At 39.2% G+C, this 17,168-nt stretch overlaps 3 protein-coding genes and 1 long non-coding RNA gene across 9 annotated transcripts in view; 1 reads left to right on the forward strand and 3 right to left on the reverse strand.

Annotated features, from left to right (window-relative positions):
• The window catches only part of LOC117600965 (uncharacterized), a 138,015-nt gene that overhangs the window by 15,257 nt on the left and 105,590 nt on the right, over positions 1–17,168 (forward strand). Inside the window, exon 2 of the long non-coding RNA XR_013063593.1 lies at positions 14,273–14,378. This is a non-coding gene — a long non-coding RNA (uncharacterized LOC117600965). The remainder of the gene's footprint in view (positions 1–14,272; positions 14,379–17,168) is intronic.
• LOC117600962 (DNA damage-regulated autophagy modulator protein 1-like) lies at positions 2,518–5,519 on the reverse strand. Of its 3 annotated transcripts, none has more exons than XM_034317089.2 (7): positions 5,174–5,519; positions 4,397–4,733; positions 3,965–4,086; positions 3,570–3,796; positions 3,045–3,183; positions 2,812–2,963; positions 2,518–2,657 (listed from the first exon to the last, which is right to left on the reverse strand). In XM_034317089.2, exons 2-7 carry the CDS (start codon positions 4,477–4,479, stop codon positions 2,556–2,558), a joined length of 825 nt encoding a protein of 274 aa, XP_034172980.2. In that variant the 5' UTR covers positions 4,480–4,733; positions 5,174–5,519; the 3' UTR covers positions 2,518–2,555. The 3 variants fall into 3 exon arrangements, with proteins under 3 accessions (XP_034172980.2, XP_034172979.2, XP_076549036.1); XM_034317088.2 differs by having other exon boundaries at positions 4,817–5,519; XM_076692921.1 differs by having other exon boundaries at positions 4,397–5,519.
• LOC117600963 (DNA damage-regulated autophagy modulator protein 1-like) lies at positions 6,451–9,954 on the reverse strand. 3 transcript variants are annotated; one of them, XM_034317091.2, is made up of 8 exons: positions 9,807–9,954; positions 9,319–9,470; positions 8,640–8,734; positions 7,708–7,829; positions 7,398–7,624; positions 7,197–7,335; positions 6,963–7,120; positions 6,451–6,752 (listed from the first exon to the last, which is right to left on the reverse strand). In XM_034317091.2, the coding sequence occupies exons 3-8, from the start codon at positions 8,708–8,710 to the stop codon at positions 6,675–6,677; spliced, it is 795 nt and encodes a 264-aa protein (XP_034172982.1). In that variant the 5' UTR covers positions 8,711–8,734; positions 9,319–9,470; positions 9,807–9,954; the 3' UTR covers positions 6,451–6,674. The 3 variants fall into 3 exon arrangements, with proteins under 3 accessions (XP_034172982.1, XP_034172984.1, XP_034172981.1); XM_034317093.2 differs by having other exon boundaries at positions 7,749–7,829; positions 9,319–9,954; XM_034317090.2 differs by having other exon boundaries at positions 9,319–9,954.
• LOC117600955 (uncharacterized) overlaps positions 10,313–17,168 on the reverse strand; it is a 42,215-nt gene continuing 35,359 nt past the window's right edge. For both annotated transcript variants that reach the window (XM_034317074.2, XM_034317075.2), the window contains exons 2-8: positions 14,281–14,466; positions 13,862–14,009; positions 13,508–13,784; positions 13,170–13,413; positions 12,900–13,037; positions 12,547–12,834; positions 10,313–12,399 (exon numbers count right to left, since the gene is read on the reverse strand). In XM_034317074.2, the coding sequence (XP_034172965.2) occupies positions 12,017–12,399; positions 12,547–12,834; positions 12,900–13,037; positions 13,170–13,413; positions 13,508–13,784; positions 13,862–14,009; positions 14,281–14,466 (1,664 nt within the window). In that variant the 3' untranslated portion in view covers positions 10,313–12,016. The remainder of the gene's footprint in view (positions 12,400–12,546; positions 12,835–12,899; positions 13,038–13,169; positions 13,414–13,507; positions 13,785–13,861; positions 14,010–14,280; positions 14,467–17,168) is intronic.

A 17,168-nucleotide genomic window follows, 5' to 3' on the forward strand; every position in this document is an offset into this window, starting at 1 on the left:
TTAAAAATATTATAGACACTCAAAAATTTTGAATAACTTTTTTTATATCATTAGTGACTTTGTAATTAGAAGGTTTTTATTTTTTTTGTTTATTATAAATAATTAGGTCAGCAAAAATTTATTATAAAGATTCTCAAGGAAATTTTAGTTAATCATGTAAAATCGATCCGAAAACCCTTACCCCAGAAGGAAGCATTCGACAAAGTTATTCGAACAGGATTGTATGAAGAAAAATAAGTATATTTAGTGCCATCTAACATTACCATTCTTACGCGATATTTTGTCGTGGACGCTACTGTGTTCCCATGGGAGATTCCCATGGCGGTCTATTGCAATAGGCCGCTTCTGTCGTAGCTGACAGACCTGAAAGCGTCTTCCACCAGGTCCGTCAGACACCTGACAGCTTGCAATAAAGCCGCGAGGAGAAGGGACAAAGACAAGGAGATCAGTTTGCTAGGCACTAACGCGTTCTCAGAAGAGCTCTGACTTCTGCTCGACATCTTCTTCCTCTTCCTCTTATCGAAACTCTTGCCACCTACGGATTCCTTCTCCTTATCCTGGAGCTTATCCGTCGACCCTGTACCTCGCGATTTTTCACGTGGGCGTGTAAGGTTCGTCGTTCGAGCGAAAGAAATAGATTCCAACTTCCTGCGGAAATCTTCCGTCTTAGCCTCCACGTTGGTCCAACGTTTCTCCTTTGTTCCCTTTTTGTTTGTTCTCGATGTTCTGTTTTGTAACATCTCTTCGGACCTGGCTTTCCCAGAAAAATCAAGGAAATTATTGTTCGTCGACTCGAACAGCAAGTTTTGCAGAGAGCTTTTACCAGTCTCGCGTTTGTCAGAAGAGTCCAAATTAGAGAACTTCGAGTTCTCGTCCAGGGAATTCGTTCTACTGTGACACTTGTCGCGACAAAATGGTTTCTTATCCGCGCAACTGGTGTTCAAATTGTAATCGATGATCATCGGTTCCTCTGGTTCCGAGGAACAGAGTCTGATGTTCTCCCTGGTTCCATCCAGAACGATTCTTCTGGGCAGCGTTTTGTTCAGACTGTTTGGAATAAAGTTCATCGCCTTCTCAGTGTAATTCGAGTCGCTGGCTTCTCGAAACACAGTTGACCCGTCCACACAATTAGTGTTCGATTGATCGTCCATCGATCCTGATTGATTGTTCTCCTCGGCGTTAGCAGTGTCGGAGGATTCTTCGTTCGACGCGTCGAAAGCACCGGCACCAGCATCGTCATCTTCGTTGTCATTGTCTTTCACAGTTAGAGTACGCTCTATCCAAACTTCTTCCTCTTCTTCTTCTTCATCTTCATCATCTTCTTCGTCTTCCTCCTCGGATTCGAGGGTCGAAGACTTCCTCTTACCTATTACAGGAACGATACCATCGGCATAGAGAAGATCCTGAACCTCGTAAAGGCTCTTTTCAATGCTCGGACTTTTATACAAAAGATTCCTCAATTCCGGGATGTCAAGATCTTGCACGTGAAGGAGGTTTTGTTCGATGTTCAAGAGGCTCTCCTCGATTTGAACCAGACACTGTTCAATGTCACACGTTGGTTCCTTGCTGGAATCGCTTTTCACTTGTGATCGACTGCTCTTCTTCGATTCTTCGTCTACTTTCTCAACGTTCTCTGATTTCCGTGTCGTATCCTCTGTCACGCAAGTATTACCAAACATGTGTTCCCTCCATGGCTCTACTGGCCAGGCAGACGTTTGTAACAGATCCCTCTGCTGCGTTCGACTATCATAGAAAACCCTGTAGTTGCTATGACTGTTAGCTACTTCGTAATTAGTGTGCTGTCTGGTGTCCCAAGCCAGCTGATCAGTCTCCGCGTTCTCTCTGATGCTTCTTTCCCTGTTCTCGGATGATATACTATGATCACCGTGGCTATTAGCCACCGAGTAGTTCGCTACATCGTCTCTATTAATCTCCAAGTAATTTCTCACTGCTAGTTCCGAGTATAGTTCACTGTACCTAGCGTGGCTAGTAGATTCATGATAAGCGTTGCCATGACTGTTCGCAAGCGGGTAGGTTGTGCTTAGATCGAAGTCCTCTCGAGTTTTTCTCGAAGTTGCTCGCCTTGTTCTACCGTAAATCGAACATTCGTCTTTGCCATGACTGTCAGCATCCTCCTCGTCGTCGTCGCCGTCGGTGGGTCCCTCGGGATAAGAAACTTCCTGCGTCTCGTCTGGTACGACACTGCGTTCCAGACACGTGTCGTCTATCAGGATGTAGCCATCCAGGACGTTCTCGTCCAGATCTATCCACCTCTTCGAACGATCCTCGCACCATTTGCGATTATGCTCGGCATCCTCTTCGCTCGTCGGTCGTCGTCGTATCACTGGGTCTTGCACGTGTATCTGCACCGGGCAGAGGACGTCGGTTCTCCCTTCAACCTCGCAGATAGCTGGTGGTGTCGTCGCCACCAAGGGCTCGATTTCGTCCAACAAAGCTTCGCGAGACTCGCGGTACCTGTAACCGGGACACGGGGTGTTCACTGGGGAGTGTGAGAGGAGGTTGACGTAACCACCGGCGCCTCTGCCTATCAGCGATCAGGTGATCCTGGCCGGGTGTCGATGCTGGGCCATCGCGGAGTTTTGGCTCTCGTTTAGCGCCTCGTTGGTCAGCCTTGTTCTATTTCGGGTGCATAAAACCTGGATAAAAAATAGATATCTTGGAGCTAGTTAATCGTTGACAAATGTTACACCTGTGTAATCTACACTATAGTTATTTAAAATTGGGGAAAAGGGTTGTGGTGTCCTTTTCGGTTTAAAGAAAAATGTCCCTTTCAAGAAAATTTCAATCTACCTTTGGATGAGTAACTTTGACGTTCTTAAATTCATCGCTGAACGTCAAAATGTAGATGCAGAATGCAATCGCGCATAGCCATTCCGTAACCGTGCTAGCCATGTGCAGTTCCCAGCCACCGTCCTCCTTGTACCATTTCTGAGGATTCGTACCTGGAAAAAAGTATCATCGTACCTCGTTAAGACTTTGAGGAAGAAATATAATTAAGAGGGATGGGAACACAACGAACCAACCCTTATAGGCCGCATACGCCAGCGTGCCTGTAACGACGGAGATACAGAAACAAACAGTGCAGAAGGTAGACAATGCTGTACGAAAATGCGCCAGTCTCAAGGAACTTCCGATCGGATGCAGATAGAAGGTGCACACAGCCTGAAAACAGAATGGGTCGATGAAAAGAAGGTCTCATATTTTCAGAGAGAATTTCGTGCCGTGGATGAATCAGTTATCCAGAAAGTTACGCAAACCTAGGGAAACAAATCAGCCTTCGTTTGGCTTGATCCAATTAAGCGACATTGATGTTTCATCCACGGCTTTTCGCTCATTTTAATCCCTGCCCTTTTGTTCGGACGAATGAAAGTTTCATTAGGAACTTTTCCAAAGGGGATAAGTGGAATGTTTTTACAGCCGCGTTGCTATGGGTTGCGTCAAACGGAATTCGAATAAAAGTTAATGCTTCGGATTAATGAGAATTATCCGATTAAGGAGAAATAAATTGAAAAGGGGGAAAATTAAATTCACACTGAATTGTTACGTACCTGTGTCCAAAAGTACGCAGTGCTTGCACCGAAACAAAGGAATGCACCGATGAAGTGCATAACTATCACAGTCGATTCTTGAAAATTTGCTACGATGGAAAGGCCGAAGGTGCCCACTAGACCAAAAATTAAGGACCAGTAATTCCATTTTGACAAGGATTCCTGTAGGCTAAATGTACTCGAATATTCTTTCACCTGAGAGTACCTTATGTAGATGACGAATGACACTGAAAAACATGAATCAATGTTAGCAATGTTTTTGGATATTTCAAAGTTTTGTATTCGATTGTCCTTTGCTAACGAGAATCGAGGCTACTGTACCACGTGCAATGGGTCAATCGATTTTCTCGCTTCAAGAGCGTAGAAAAATTTAAATGCCGACATAGTGCACTCACTGAGCATCGTTAACATGTTGATGCACTGTGCGAATATGCAGCTCTCTGGTGCATACGAAGCTGCGTCGGAGATGTAAGGAAACCCAGCTTCCACGTGGCCCAATACAATCGCTACTACGTAACTACAAAAAACAATTAAACAAAACATTAAAAAAAAAATTCAATGATCATATTATTAAGCAAATTATTACAACATCGCAAATTTAAATCTGCTATCTATCTTTGACGTTCATTATGGAAATTCGTGGCAATTTGCATTCCAAATTTTCAATGAAGAATATTTTAAGCAGCGTTCTGCATACAATTATGCATACTGCACTTCAATGAGCCCATCACCGACAAAATCAAAAAATTGTTAAATATTTTGTGCACCAGCTATCGAAAGGACAAATAAAGAAACCTTGATTTCTTTCAAATTGAACGACCACTCACGTGAGAATAAAGACGGAAGGCAAGGAAATGAACAATATAATCGGAAGATAATGCAAGTTGACTAAGTAATCCTCCTTGTCCATGTTTCGGCTGTGCGTATTTGGTTGTGGTTGGCTTTCCCGCCGGAACCGATGACGTCAGGCGACGACGTCCGGGAACGACGTCGCTATCGAGGAGAAACACGCGCCGATGCACGCGTCGACGAGCAACGAACACTCATGCTCGTCTCCTTCGAGAGACCGAAACTTTTATTCCACTTCCTTCCCCTGGGAAGCAACCACTGCGACGCGTACAACGAGCGCACTGCGGTTCCACTGTCATCAACTTTTCTATGCACCTTCGAACAGAAAGGAAACGCGTTGTCACGTGGCTGGTTACTATCACTGTTTTCTTCCGTCGACAAAATGCGATCCCAATTACATTTCCACTGAGAGAAAGTCGCGTTACGTTTGAACCTCACAGCAGCTGATCCTTGCGAAACCTTACTGAATTATTCCGCGAACGAAAATAACTTAGCTCACGAATGTTGGACGCGTGCGAACGAATCGAGTCCACGGCTCGCGGCAGAAATATCGTGCTCGATATCGTCCCGCGTAATCAGGTGTCCATGGAACGATGTTTTCCGACGATTGAGAGCGACACAGGATCTGACGCGTGCGAATATTCTCACGCGGGCGTTGTCTACTTGAACAGGGAATTGAGCACAGTGCTGTCTAGGTGAAACCAGCTGTCCGTCGAAAACGCACGAATCTTCTCAATAAATGAAACATGCTGTACCTTTAATATGCGACACTGACAGCTGTCCACCTATCGTCACGTTTCACTGAAACTGGAAACTGTTTCGAAAAGGGGTTGTACACGGTTGAAGGTCTTCCTGGCTCAGCCAGGAAGCACCCTGTATGCTCAACGAAGATACTTAAAAAAAAAAAAGAAATGATTCACGAAAGTTTTCTTCTTGATTCGTTGATTTTAATTACGTTTTGCGGGGTTTAAATTGACGAGGCCAGAGTGAATAGACAGCAGAAATCGCAGAGGTTATGGCCGACAGTGCACGATCGATGTTGTGCCAACGAGAACGGCGCTCTCGGCAGCTGCGCCACGAGACTGACGCCGACGTCGTTGTCGTGCTCCAAGAAACGTAGGTACGTCGCGACGCTTCCCGCGGACGTGTCTTGATAATATGCAATGCGACGCTTATCGACGTTGGCGCACCTTAGGCAGATCTGTTACAATCCCACCTTTCAGTTTTTACAATCTTTTAAACGCAATTCTTTTCATGTATTTAGGATTCCGTAGGTTGCGTATATTTTTCTGCAAGTTTTATGCAAATTGAACGAACCGCTGTTACGGCGCCTAGTTCTTGAACACGTTCCTCGAGCGTGACTGAATAACGGGCTTCATTTCTCGATAAACGAGACCCCGAGTATCCTTACTTTTAGTACGGACTTCTTTAAGATCGTTCGAATTTGGTTAGAAAAGATGTTGCTGTTGATCGACGGTTGCCAACGTCAGGATCGTCGGTTATCGTCTTTAAACTGGGCGAAGAGCTTCAGGGTATTTTGTTGTTGAAGAGACTCGATCTTAGAGAGATAAATCACGTTCATAGACTAAGTTGGCCATTTATGCACTCTCCAGGCTATAAGTTATTAGTTTCAGCTTTCCTTTTAAATTAATTCTATTAGACACTTGGAATATTAAATAAAAAATTAAATTATTTAGGGCAAGGTTCTAAATTTCATCTCCCATTTGAGCAAAATTTGGGCAAAGTTCATATTTATATTTAGGTGGCCTTCATGATTATTTAAGTCTTTCTAAATGTCGTTTTCGCAGAAATCAGTGATTAGAATTTTTCATGATTAACATTATCGACCGTGAGATTAAAAAAATTTAAGTATATATCGATAGGGAAATCATGAATTGATACCAAGTGCTTATTTCTTCAGATAAATAAAAGATGGTTAAATAAATAATATAACTTAGAGAGTGAAACGTTGTTGATACGTTGGAGGAGGAGGAAACATAGACTCCGTATCGTACCTCAGTTTTTCCTGGTATTATATATCAGCTTACATGCCGAGATGATATGTATTTCCGTCAGCTTTCTATTATCCTCATCAAAATAGGCATCAATTGATAATGGACTTTATCACAACGAACATGTTAGTTAATGATAACAGAAATTAATTGAATTAGTAGGAGAAATGAAACAAACGGTATACATAATTGGTTCAAATCATTTTTTAAAGAAATATAACTTAATGATTAGCTTTGAAGTAATTTAGGATTCTTGAGTATCCAACTTATGAGATATTTTGTCATTTTGAGTTAAGTCTGGACCCTTATCCAAGTATATCAGCTAAAATCAGAAACATAATATCTTTTAATTGTAAATCCTAACTTAATTACCAATTCATGAAATGAAATCGAATCAACATTGAACTTTGATCTCAATTAACAATCAGACAGTGTGTACGATACTTAATTGAATACAGGACTATTCCATTAGTTTTTCTAAATGAAATTAAACAGTTAAATAATTATATTTGTCGCCAAGTAAAATATCTACCGTGACCACAGGATCTTCGAAGTTAATTAGTCGGAACTCTGGCACGAATGTTAGAAGAAAAGCGCAATAGACAATTGCCAAAACCCATTCAGAAATGGCACTAGCAACGTGCCAACCCCAGCCACCGTCTATTGGCAGCCATTTTTTGTAATCGTTACCTGCGAAATGTAAAATCAATCATCCAATCAATATATATTGAGCCGAGTTTCAGATAAGAAAATGAACAGTCATTACCTTGAAACTCTAGCATTGAAATGTATCCAGGCACGATTGTCATAACTGTTAAAATTAAAGTTAAAATTGATAAACTTGCCCGAACGTACACGACAATTTTGCTATTTACTGCTGGTACCATTTTATGACTTATATATGTCTGAAAAAAATTCAACACTGATCAGAATACCCTTATTTAAGTGCCATACTCCCTTATCTTACTTGAAGACAAAAGTAGATGGTTCCAGCTGTAAAACAGGTCATAGCACCTATCATATGAGCCGCGACGACTCGAGCTTCTTGAAAATTGGCCAAAATGTCCAATCCAAAACAAGCTAGAGCCCCGCACCAGGCCGCCACAACAACAATCCTCTTGCTAACGAGATTTTTGCCCCTTTCCGATTGCCATTGAGAAACTTGTCGATGTCTAATGTAGACGCAACAGGCGACTGAAATACACGAGTAACATTATCCTTTACGGTTCGACCGTAGCCATACCGAAAGGATTAATAAAAAGTTTATTGAAATTTACGGAGCAATGCAGCTATATTGAGAAATTGGGCGAATACACACGATTCTGGCGACAGGGTGCCCGTTTCAGATATATAAGGAAATCCTGGCACCACATGGTCCCAATGCACCGATATGGTGTATCTGAAATGTTAATTTGAAAGCTGAGTCATTTATTATGAAATTTGACCATGAATCTTTTTACCAAAATAAAAGTATTGTCATACGTAACGAGATGAGGTAATTTGAGATGTTTAATTCATTAGTATATTAATATTATGACCTTTTTAAAATGGACGAGGAAGTAAAAATAACAAAGTGCAATGTAACTGGTTTTAAGTAATAATTTCATGTTTCCAAGACAAGTTTTAATATTCAAGTATGGTATTTTGAGTGATAATTATAGTTCCTTTTCCTGCATTATGCATACAGGAAATATTTGATTGCTCTAAACTCAGAAAAAGTTACATTGCTATGACGATATAATTTCATGTAATTACTAATTAATAATCAAAAAATCTAATTACAGGTATTTATGGGTAATTTCCGTTAGCATATGATTAGCTAATGATAGAATTTCCAAGAGAAATAATAAAATACTTTGTAAAAACATTCCGGGTCATTAAATCCTGTGTTCGTTTTAAAACTAGCCATATTTATAGAACAATATTTCTCGTGAAGTGTACACGACATAGTATAACGAATCGAATTGATTACGATTTACAGTGCAGTGTCGGCTATCATTATTTCCGATACCGTGGCCTTGATCAACAATAAACAGGGTAATGAACATCGACGTCGATGTTTCGATTACGGTTTCATTTTCATCGTGAAACAGTAGTCATTGTTCGAAAAGATTCTTAGCGTTAAAGTTAAAAAATGCACGAAATTTCCAGTTATCATGGCTCAAAGTTTTATCCCATTTGAAATTCATCTTCATCTCAACAGACTTACGTAATCAAAAATGTCACTGGGATTAGGATGAAAAGGCTCAGTGGTAGAACATGCAACTTTCCGTAGGGCATCCTCTACTCGCACGTTTTGGAATGCTGAAACAAGCGTTCCTCTTATCAAAAGTTATCGCGCTGTCTAGGCTTTCACTGCGGGATACAATTTAGTTGACATATTTTAGCGACAAGGCAAGAACAGAAAGGGGATTAAATTGTATTTGAAATTAGGTAGCTAGAGCGAAAGGTTTATAATAATAGGATGTGTCATATTATATTCTGATAGACATCTCAATTTGCTTGTTATAATGAAATTTCATTATTTAGTTGGATTAACATGCTATAATAATTTCTAGAGTCTAGTATCTAGATTAATTACCCCTTCTTTGAAAGGACCATCTATGAAACTAATTGCAAATTTGGAAATTTGAAGAAGGGTTAAATTCAGTGAATAATTAAAATAGAAATTAGAGTTCAATGTCTATATTATTAGAAAAATTAAAATTTTTTTATGAAACTGTTATCTCTTATCTTGTTTAAAAAATAGAAGAAATTAATTTATGACCTCATGTTCCTCAGAACAGTTCAAGGCTGTTCTGAGAATCAACGAAAGGTCGAAAGCCTGGTGTTCCGCGAACGTAAATCATCTTCGTTGTTAGCCTTTTCAAAGAAGCCTGACATCTTACCTCGAGGGTTCGATCGGGTGGCAGGAATGGTTTTTTTTTACAAACAACCTGATAGAGGCTACGCCAGGGGGGCACTTCGTCATGGGGCGCCTTGAAGCAACTGTCTGTCAGAGCTCTTAACATACCTCTTGCCGTACGTAACCTGCCAATCACTGATTAACACACACAATTACGCCGTCTGCTAATTAACGCACTGTCCGATTATATTTTGAATGGAGTTTATTTCGCTCGGGCATGAAGTGAAATGTTTCTTTTTTAATATAACTACCGTGGGTATGATTGGTAATTGGTATCAGAAATTTAATAAAATTAAATAATTAAAAAAAAAGAAATTAAAGAAATGATGATGCATGTTTTAAATTTAATGCAAGCAGATAATTAAAAATAGAAAAGGGAAGGAAATTTTTTGATAGCATTATTAATGAAAAGAAAATATAATAAATATTTTCTATAATTATTAGAATTTAATTTTTCGGTCCATCATATACCCCAAATTTGATCGTGGATCCTGTTTTGGTATATCAGTTCCAAAATTTGTTCGTCGAATATCAAACCCAATGGATGTTCGGAAAATAGTATCCGTTCAAATGCAAATCACAGAATTGGTGGACGTGTGGTTTACGTCTGCGGTATGGATAGATCGTGACTAAAGCGAATTAGAATTTATCGATAAAGTGTTGCTGGTGCACAACGAACCGCGTTCGATAATTCTCGCATACCAACGCGCGTAACAAACGTTCAACCACCAGCTACCAAGAATTCGTAATTAATATCGAATTATCGGTATTACGTACACCGATGTGTTACGTAAAAGTATGATTTCCTCAGCTATCAGCTTCTGGGAAAAATGTTGTTATTTCTCTGTATTTTCACCGCTTTTGTGCGAAACATTACACCAAATTAGATAATTGTTTAATGATCCATGAAAAATTGAACTTGGCCATCGGTTAAATATTTTAGGATGCGAGGGAAAAAAGGTAGTAACAACGAGATACTTGGTAAAATCACATTTTTGTATTAACAACGTTACAATATTACAATATAGGCAGTTTTGTTCAGTGTTGCTATGTTCCATGTAATAAACGTTAGTTCGCAACTTATTGTTCTTTGTATTGCACAAGCAACACGATCGACTAGCAGCCTTGTGTTATCGCTAATGATAACGATAATATAATCTAAAAATTATTTCAAACACAATTAAGTTCTGTGTTTAAACTTTTCATTATTCAATACTTTTGATCTTCAATCAAAGAAAATTATTTTAATCATATCCAATTGCAAAAAAAAAAATATAAATTTCTTCGAGTATAAAACAGAACTCTATTGCAATGAATTCGGAGTACCTTATTTAATCTACTTCACGATAGCACACGTATGTGTACGCTTATTATCGCGTATATAGTTATGTGTGTATATATAAGTGTATGTGCGTGTATGTACATGACATGCGTATGTATAATTCTAATATAAATAGTTTGATAAATAAATAGTATCGTTATCTCTTTGCTTTTGTACCGTTCGCGACTCGCTCGATCAGAAAAAGAGAAACACTGCTCCAAGAAAAACTCTCGAAATATCTCGAACGACGGTACAAAGATATACTCTCGTTTCTGGCTACATAATTCTATCGTTACACTATCATTACCACTTAATCGCTTTTCGATTGGACTAGTTTCAAATACCTTCAGCTAGCATTGCCTACGTGTAAGCATCAGCCTTTAAACAAATCCCTTTCAAAGAAGTCTTCTAGGACATGATTTTTACATCAACATGAATTAAACGATCCATACTTTTTTCAAAATTTTTATTATAAAAATTTTGCTGCAGTCTCAATTTTAGTTCTTGAAGTTTTCATTACTTTTCTTAATTTCAAAGGTGTAAAGTCTATTTTCCTTTGGGGTTAATTTTCTTACCTTTAAGGAGTGATATATACCAATATTTTTATTCTATTATTTTCTGTAAACTCTAAAAATTGTATTTAGATCAGTGAATAAGGGTTCATGGTATTTTTTTGTATGGTCAGACACAGTTCCTTGATTATGTTAACGAAGGATCGTTCAATTCGTGCATCTACGCGTGGCAGTGATCTAGCACGAAGCTTAAACAAATACGTCGACGCGAGTCGAGGTTATCTCCATTGTGGACGGAACGTTTCCGTGGTTCCTCTCGTCGAAAGCCGACGTTATTGTCCTTAATTGCACCGCGAGCAATCGCACCGCTGGTCCAAACCAGCGTGTCACTGTTCGTTAAAATATCGCTAATACGATCCTTAATCTTAAGTATCTTAAACGAAAAGAGGAACAAACCAAACGATCGAAGGCAGAGCGAATAAAATTAGTCCCTCCAATAGCTCTCTCTTAAATCCTGCATAATATTTTTTGGTTTTGTACTATTGCAATCAATTCGTTGTTCTGACAACCAGGTTCAATCTGTATAAAAATTCAGGTCAGGTATTCAGGATTTTCGAACGATTTCAAGTTATGCAAAAAAAAATTGAAGCATAAAGCTTCAGTCTAAAATTTACATAATTTAAACATAAGCGAAATTGCAATTTCTTTACATACATACGGTGCAGATTTGATGAAAAATTAAATCGAAGGGGAAGCTACTTTTGAGGTCTCAAGATAATAGAATAGCAAAGTGGATTTCTTTTTAAAAATTCAGCTGCACCAAATATCGCAACGATCCTTTGATCGAGCTACGTGCTTCCTTCGTCTATTACTGTGATCACCCTATTGTTAGGAGGCACATTAGTCCCATGCCATTTCTGCTTGGAATCAGTTTCCTCGTTCGCCGATTGAAGCGTAGCAGGTCGTTCGATAGCTGGTTGGCCACCCTTCGATCGCGCAATGGACCATCTTCGTCCACGACGATCCATGATGATCGGCATCTCCGCGATCAAATTGTTCTCGAATTCAGAGAGCATCAGATAGTTCTCGACTTTGTTGCACGAGGTTATACAGTCGCCGATATAATCGAGATCCTCGAGCATGTTGTCAGGGAGATCCATATCTGCGATACCCTCCTCGGAGATGCATGTCAGCTCTGGCTTATCTGGTTGAAGAGCGTCCATCATCTCACCTGAAATTCAATTCAATTTTTATATCATTTCTTGCATATTTTGCTGTTTAATGATTCGTCTGTTATATCAGCATTCTTTAATTCAACTCCATTTGATTAGTATTCATTAAAATTTGAGAGCTAGTGATTTTGATCATAAAAGTATACCTGGAGTTGGTGATATCTCGGTGCCGAGAACAAGGGCTGCTGCTGCAGCTCCAGCAGCAGCCACATGTGGACCATCGTTTTCCGGTTCCTGACTAAACGATAGCTTCCGGCGTTGTGGACAACTGTCCGAGACGCAGAGGTGCTTGGTCCCGTTCGACCTGGTGTGCTTGTGCCTGGACAAATTCCTTCTGTGTAGATCTATGAAGAAAAGGGTGAAACCACCCACCAGAACGCAGGTCGAGCTGAAATAGTAACCAGCTTTCCCACCGCAACCAACGTTCATGTACCCTATAAAAATGACAATTCAGTTGAGTCCTTCGTTAAATTTCTGCGGATAATCGTTGTTCATTTACCGGAAATTGGAACCCCGATCGCTATGGGTATAGCTTGGGAACATTGTACGAAACCCCACGTTCTGGCGAAGTTTCTTGCTCTCACCCTTTCGTAGGTGTACATTTTTAGGCTGTAGTGGTAGCCACCGCAGAAGATCCCTGTGGAATGAATCAAAAGAAATTAAATTATTTTGGGGGATTGCACATAGCTCAGGAATTTCACTCTTTGTCTAAGTAGGACGTTAGGGTCTTTACAAGGGTACGATTTTTTTCCAAGAAAAATTGTTGTACCGTAAATCCAAGCGAACATGACGTATCCATGATAATTTCCTTGCACGGCGGTGAGGGCCAGGATACACAGTCCGCATACAAACACCGCGGCTTGCGTAAGATACTGACGTGCTATCCTGCATTCGACGCTGCGATGCACGACTAAAAGACCAAAGGCCACGCAGCCGAGGGTCCAGGCCAGGCCGAGATAAGCCTGAAGTAGAACTACGGTGTCACCGAGGCCTTCTTCCTCGGCCTGGTGCGCCTGAGACGAAATAAAAGGGTTAAGATCACTTGGACAGTAAATTTAACCCTTTGCTCTGAAAGCTTTTTTTCGACAATTTTAATTATAACCTTACCAAGTAAAATATTGGAGTGTTGATCCCAAAGGCAGATATCCCAGTCGATATCAGTAGTATTCTTACAGTTTTACTCTTCAGGGTACTAAAGTCGAAGAACGGTGGTCTGTCGTCCGTCTTGTTCTTATCCTTAATCTTGCGCTTTTGATTTTTCAAATGCAAAATTGCTCGACGTTGGGGATGATAGAGGGACGCGCTTCTATAAAAGGTACCTAAGATGAAAGTAAGAAAAACTACCCCCGTTACTGCTTGAAGACCCAAACGCCATCCAATTTTGCTGAAATTGAAATATTCATTTCCTTGATGATTATTCCATAAAAATAATAGCAAAGTGATTGGAAATTGTACGATTACCTGATCATTCCTTTTATAAAAGCAGACATAACAGCGATACCAAGGCCACTTCCGGATACGATGAAAATTTCGACCAACTCTCTTCTTCTCTTAAAATATTGCGCCACCATAAGGGTGCTGCAATCCCTCGTCATGCCGACCCCTATGCCTACGTAAAATAATTAATGTGAAAGCATAAGCTTCTCGTTACCCTAATCTTTATTGTCCTCTTAAAATGATTGTTTGTTTAAAAAATCGTTTGAAAGGATTTCTCTTAGGGTGGAAATGACACAGGGGAAAGTTGCAAAAGTTGAATCGTAATTACTCCTGAAGATAAATGATCCAAAGATTTATGATTGTGTAACTTTTTATATCTTTCGTTATTTGGAGACATATGGGAGAAATCATATGGTTTATTGGTTTTTTTTTCAGTGACTCACCCACAACGGTGCCATAGCTGAAGAACAACTGGTGAAATTGCGAGGCGAAAGAAGTGAAGAGGCAACCGAGTGCTGTAACGAGGCCACCCAACACTGCGGTAAGTCTTGTGCTTTTTCTCCGACAAAACGCTATTGTCACTGGCGAAACTAGTAGAGCTACTCCCGTCGACATTGCTCCCAGCCATCCTGCAAAGGAAACAACATTTTGCATGCTTAAATATATTTGTGTTTGCTCATATTTTCTATAGATAAAAAGGGGATGAATTGCGTATAAAAATTTGACCCCTGTTATCAATTTCGTCCATCATATTTTGTTCAATTTCATTGTTTTTATTCTTTCTCTTACAAGATATATCAAGCTTATCTGATTATGCTTATATTTCGTCCTTTTTTTAAAGTTTCTTATAACACAGCTATCTTGATGCATTCGTAATCTGAGAAGATATTTTCTCGAGCTGTGCCTGCAAAAATCTTTTGCATAGCATTTAATTTCCTAGCTTCTCTTTTATTTTTCATATATTTAATATATTTCTTATAAATTTTGTCAAAGAGCTTATATAGAAATCTTGAAAGATCTTGATTTACATCTTTGTTGTTTCCGCACAGATTGCAATCCCTGCAATGGCGCATAAAGATAGGAAATAGAAATAAAAATGAAATAGAACAGAAATGGGAAGTTGAAGGAATCAACATATTCTGTAAATAAATTTCCTCCAATTTCCACGATACGGAAATCCAAAGCGAAATAAAATCTACATAATTTCACGAGCAAACCATCGCATTATTCAGATTCTCTAGCGCTTCGTTCTCATCAGTTTGATATAGAATTTATGCGTTTCGTATGCCGTTCGATCCGATTCAGTCGTATTTCAAACTAGTGGTTTGCAATCATAATAAACGCTTCAGGTTCTCGAGGTACCCTTCAATTAGAGCCGAATTGCGGCACCCGATATATCAAAGGTAATTCATGCTAGTCACTGTTTCCATGACGATATTCACGGCCCATTTTGACGTCGGATCACCGTTAAAAGATCCGAATGATAAATTGATTCCACTTGGAGATCATTGACGTAGCTAGGATTTTTGTCGAAGAGGTCAGGTAGCTCAGTTTTATTAAAAGGATCAAGCATTTAGCGTTGCTCATCACGTTCGTTGATAATTATTTTAAGAAAAAATGTTTCTCCGCTGTTGTAAAAGTAATGACGTAGCTTAGAAACGTATCAAAACTTTTGCAATCACCTAATACCTTACCTGGACTTTCCTTCAACCACGACCGATCAATCTTCTTAAGACGCCTATTAATATAAGCAGACTAACTAAACAGAAGTTGACTCTGGATCCAGGTTAAAACCGTTTTAATTACAGTCGCGACGTGTAGGTTAAGCGACCAGCGACTCTCGATTTGCCTCAGTCGTTTAATTAATTTTCATCGTTTCTCTGCAATCTGAATCGCGGATGTCGAGTGGATCATCGATCAACCGGTTGGGTAATGTTTTCTAACAACTCCTTTTTACGAATGGTAACAATTTGGTGCTCGCGCAATTAATTTTACGTTCTTTTATCCACTCAAAATAAAATTAATGTTAGGCTTCTGAAATGATCACTTTTCAAAGTATAATTCGTAGATGATTAAAGCTACGGATAATTAGTTTTGCTATGCTATTAGTACCTATGATAGTCGTTAAATTTTACTTAACTCGTGAAGTATAATCGGTGAAGTTCACCAGTAAGATTTATTACGATTCAGAAGAAAATAGAATCTGTCAGTAGAAGGATCTGTATCTCGATTGATAGATACGTGTGACAGAAACTAATCAACGTTTCGCAAGAAACAACCAGTAGATAAGAATTTATTGATCACTTGCCCAAATGATTCTCTCTACGTGTTGGTTACATAGGCAGTTAGTTATCCGGGTGACAAAAAGGGATGGTTATTAATCTCACAGGAACAGTTGAAACACGGTAGACCCACGTGTTAAATGTTCCACGTTCGTCGGAAATAACTCATTCCTCGGGCATACTTGGTCTCATTTAAGATCACGCTTTTGCTTTTTTCTTAATTCTTCGTTTTCTTCGTTTACCGGATACATCTTCCACCCACAATGTCTTTTTTGGGATTTTGACAATGTTACCCATTAACACAGACTAATTTAGAAAAGTATGAAAAAAGATTATTTTCATTTAAAATTTTCAAATCTTTTGGAATTTTATTAAAAAAATTAGTGGCTATAATTCTCTTTTTTTATTTTGCCACTGATAAAATTTCAAAGGGAAGAAGATACAATTTTTCATAGAAATAGACTTTGGACAGAAACTATCTATGCAACAAATAGAGGTGAGAAGATCTATCTAGAGCTTGTAAATTTCAAGAAAAACGCCAAGGGTGGAACACCGTGGCCATTTCGTATCGCTTCTTTTTCCATGGCTCCTTGCCACCCTTGTCATCGGTCAGGATCAGAATTCTTTATCAAAAATCTCGAGGGCGTCTAGCTATCGTTTCCATCCTTAAATCTCGGTTTCTTTTGAAGTCAAAAGGCGAACGAGAGGGAAAGTGAATTGAGGAGGGACCAGGTCAGTGACCCGCAGGATGGTAATCTCATTTTCATGGTGATTTTATCCTGCCTTTCAGAATCTCGTAAGACTTCCAGCCGAGTATAATCGAACACCCACGAAGTAGCAATTTATTCTTTGAAACTTTGCACCTTCCTTCGATAAGAATGGGAGTTCGATAATGGTTTTGTGAAACACCATAGATTAAACTTCAGCCAACTGCTCTGGTGGTCATCATTTGTATTGGAAATTTAATTTGATCAAATAATTCAGTAATGAAAATGAATAATTTTATTGTAAGTCAAAGATAAAGTTTCTCGTTTAATGTTAGATTTATC

The sequence above is a fragment of the Osmia lignaria genome, chromosome 16 (assembly GCF_051020975.1).
Source record: "Osmia lignaria lignaria isolate PbOS001 chromosome 16, iyOsmLign1, whole genome shotgun sequence".
Taxonomy (NCBI): Eukaryota; Metazoa; Arthropoda; class Insecta; order Hymenoptera; family Megachilidae; genus Osmia; species Osmia lignaria.

Coding starts and splice junctions, on each gene's coding strand:
- LOC117600962 (XM_034317089.2), bottom strand. CDS start 4,479: ATGGACAAGGAGGATTACTTAGTCAACTTGCATTATCTTCCGATTATA. Junction 4,087..4,396: donor CCTTCCGTCTTTATTCTCAC/GTGAGTGGTCGT, acceptor TGTTTTTTGTAG/TTACGTAGTAGCGATTGTAT. Junction 2,964..3,044: donor GGCGTATGCGGCCTATAAGG/GTTGGTTCGTTG, acceptor ACTTTTTTCCAG/GTACGAATCCTCAGAAATGG.
- LOC117600963 (XM_034317091.2), bottom strand. CDS start 8,710: ATGCCCTACGGAAAGTTGCATGTTCTACCACTGAGCCTTTTCATCCTA. Junction 7,336..7,397: donor CCATCTACTTTTGTCTTCAA/GTAAGATAAGGG, acceptor AATTTTTTTCAG/ACATATATAAGTCATAAAAT. Junction 6,753..6,962: donor TCGAAGATCCTGTGGTCACG/GTAGATATTTTA, acceptor TTCTGATTTTAG/CTGATATACTTGGATAAGGG.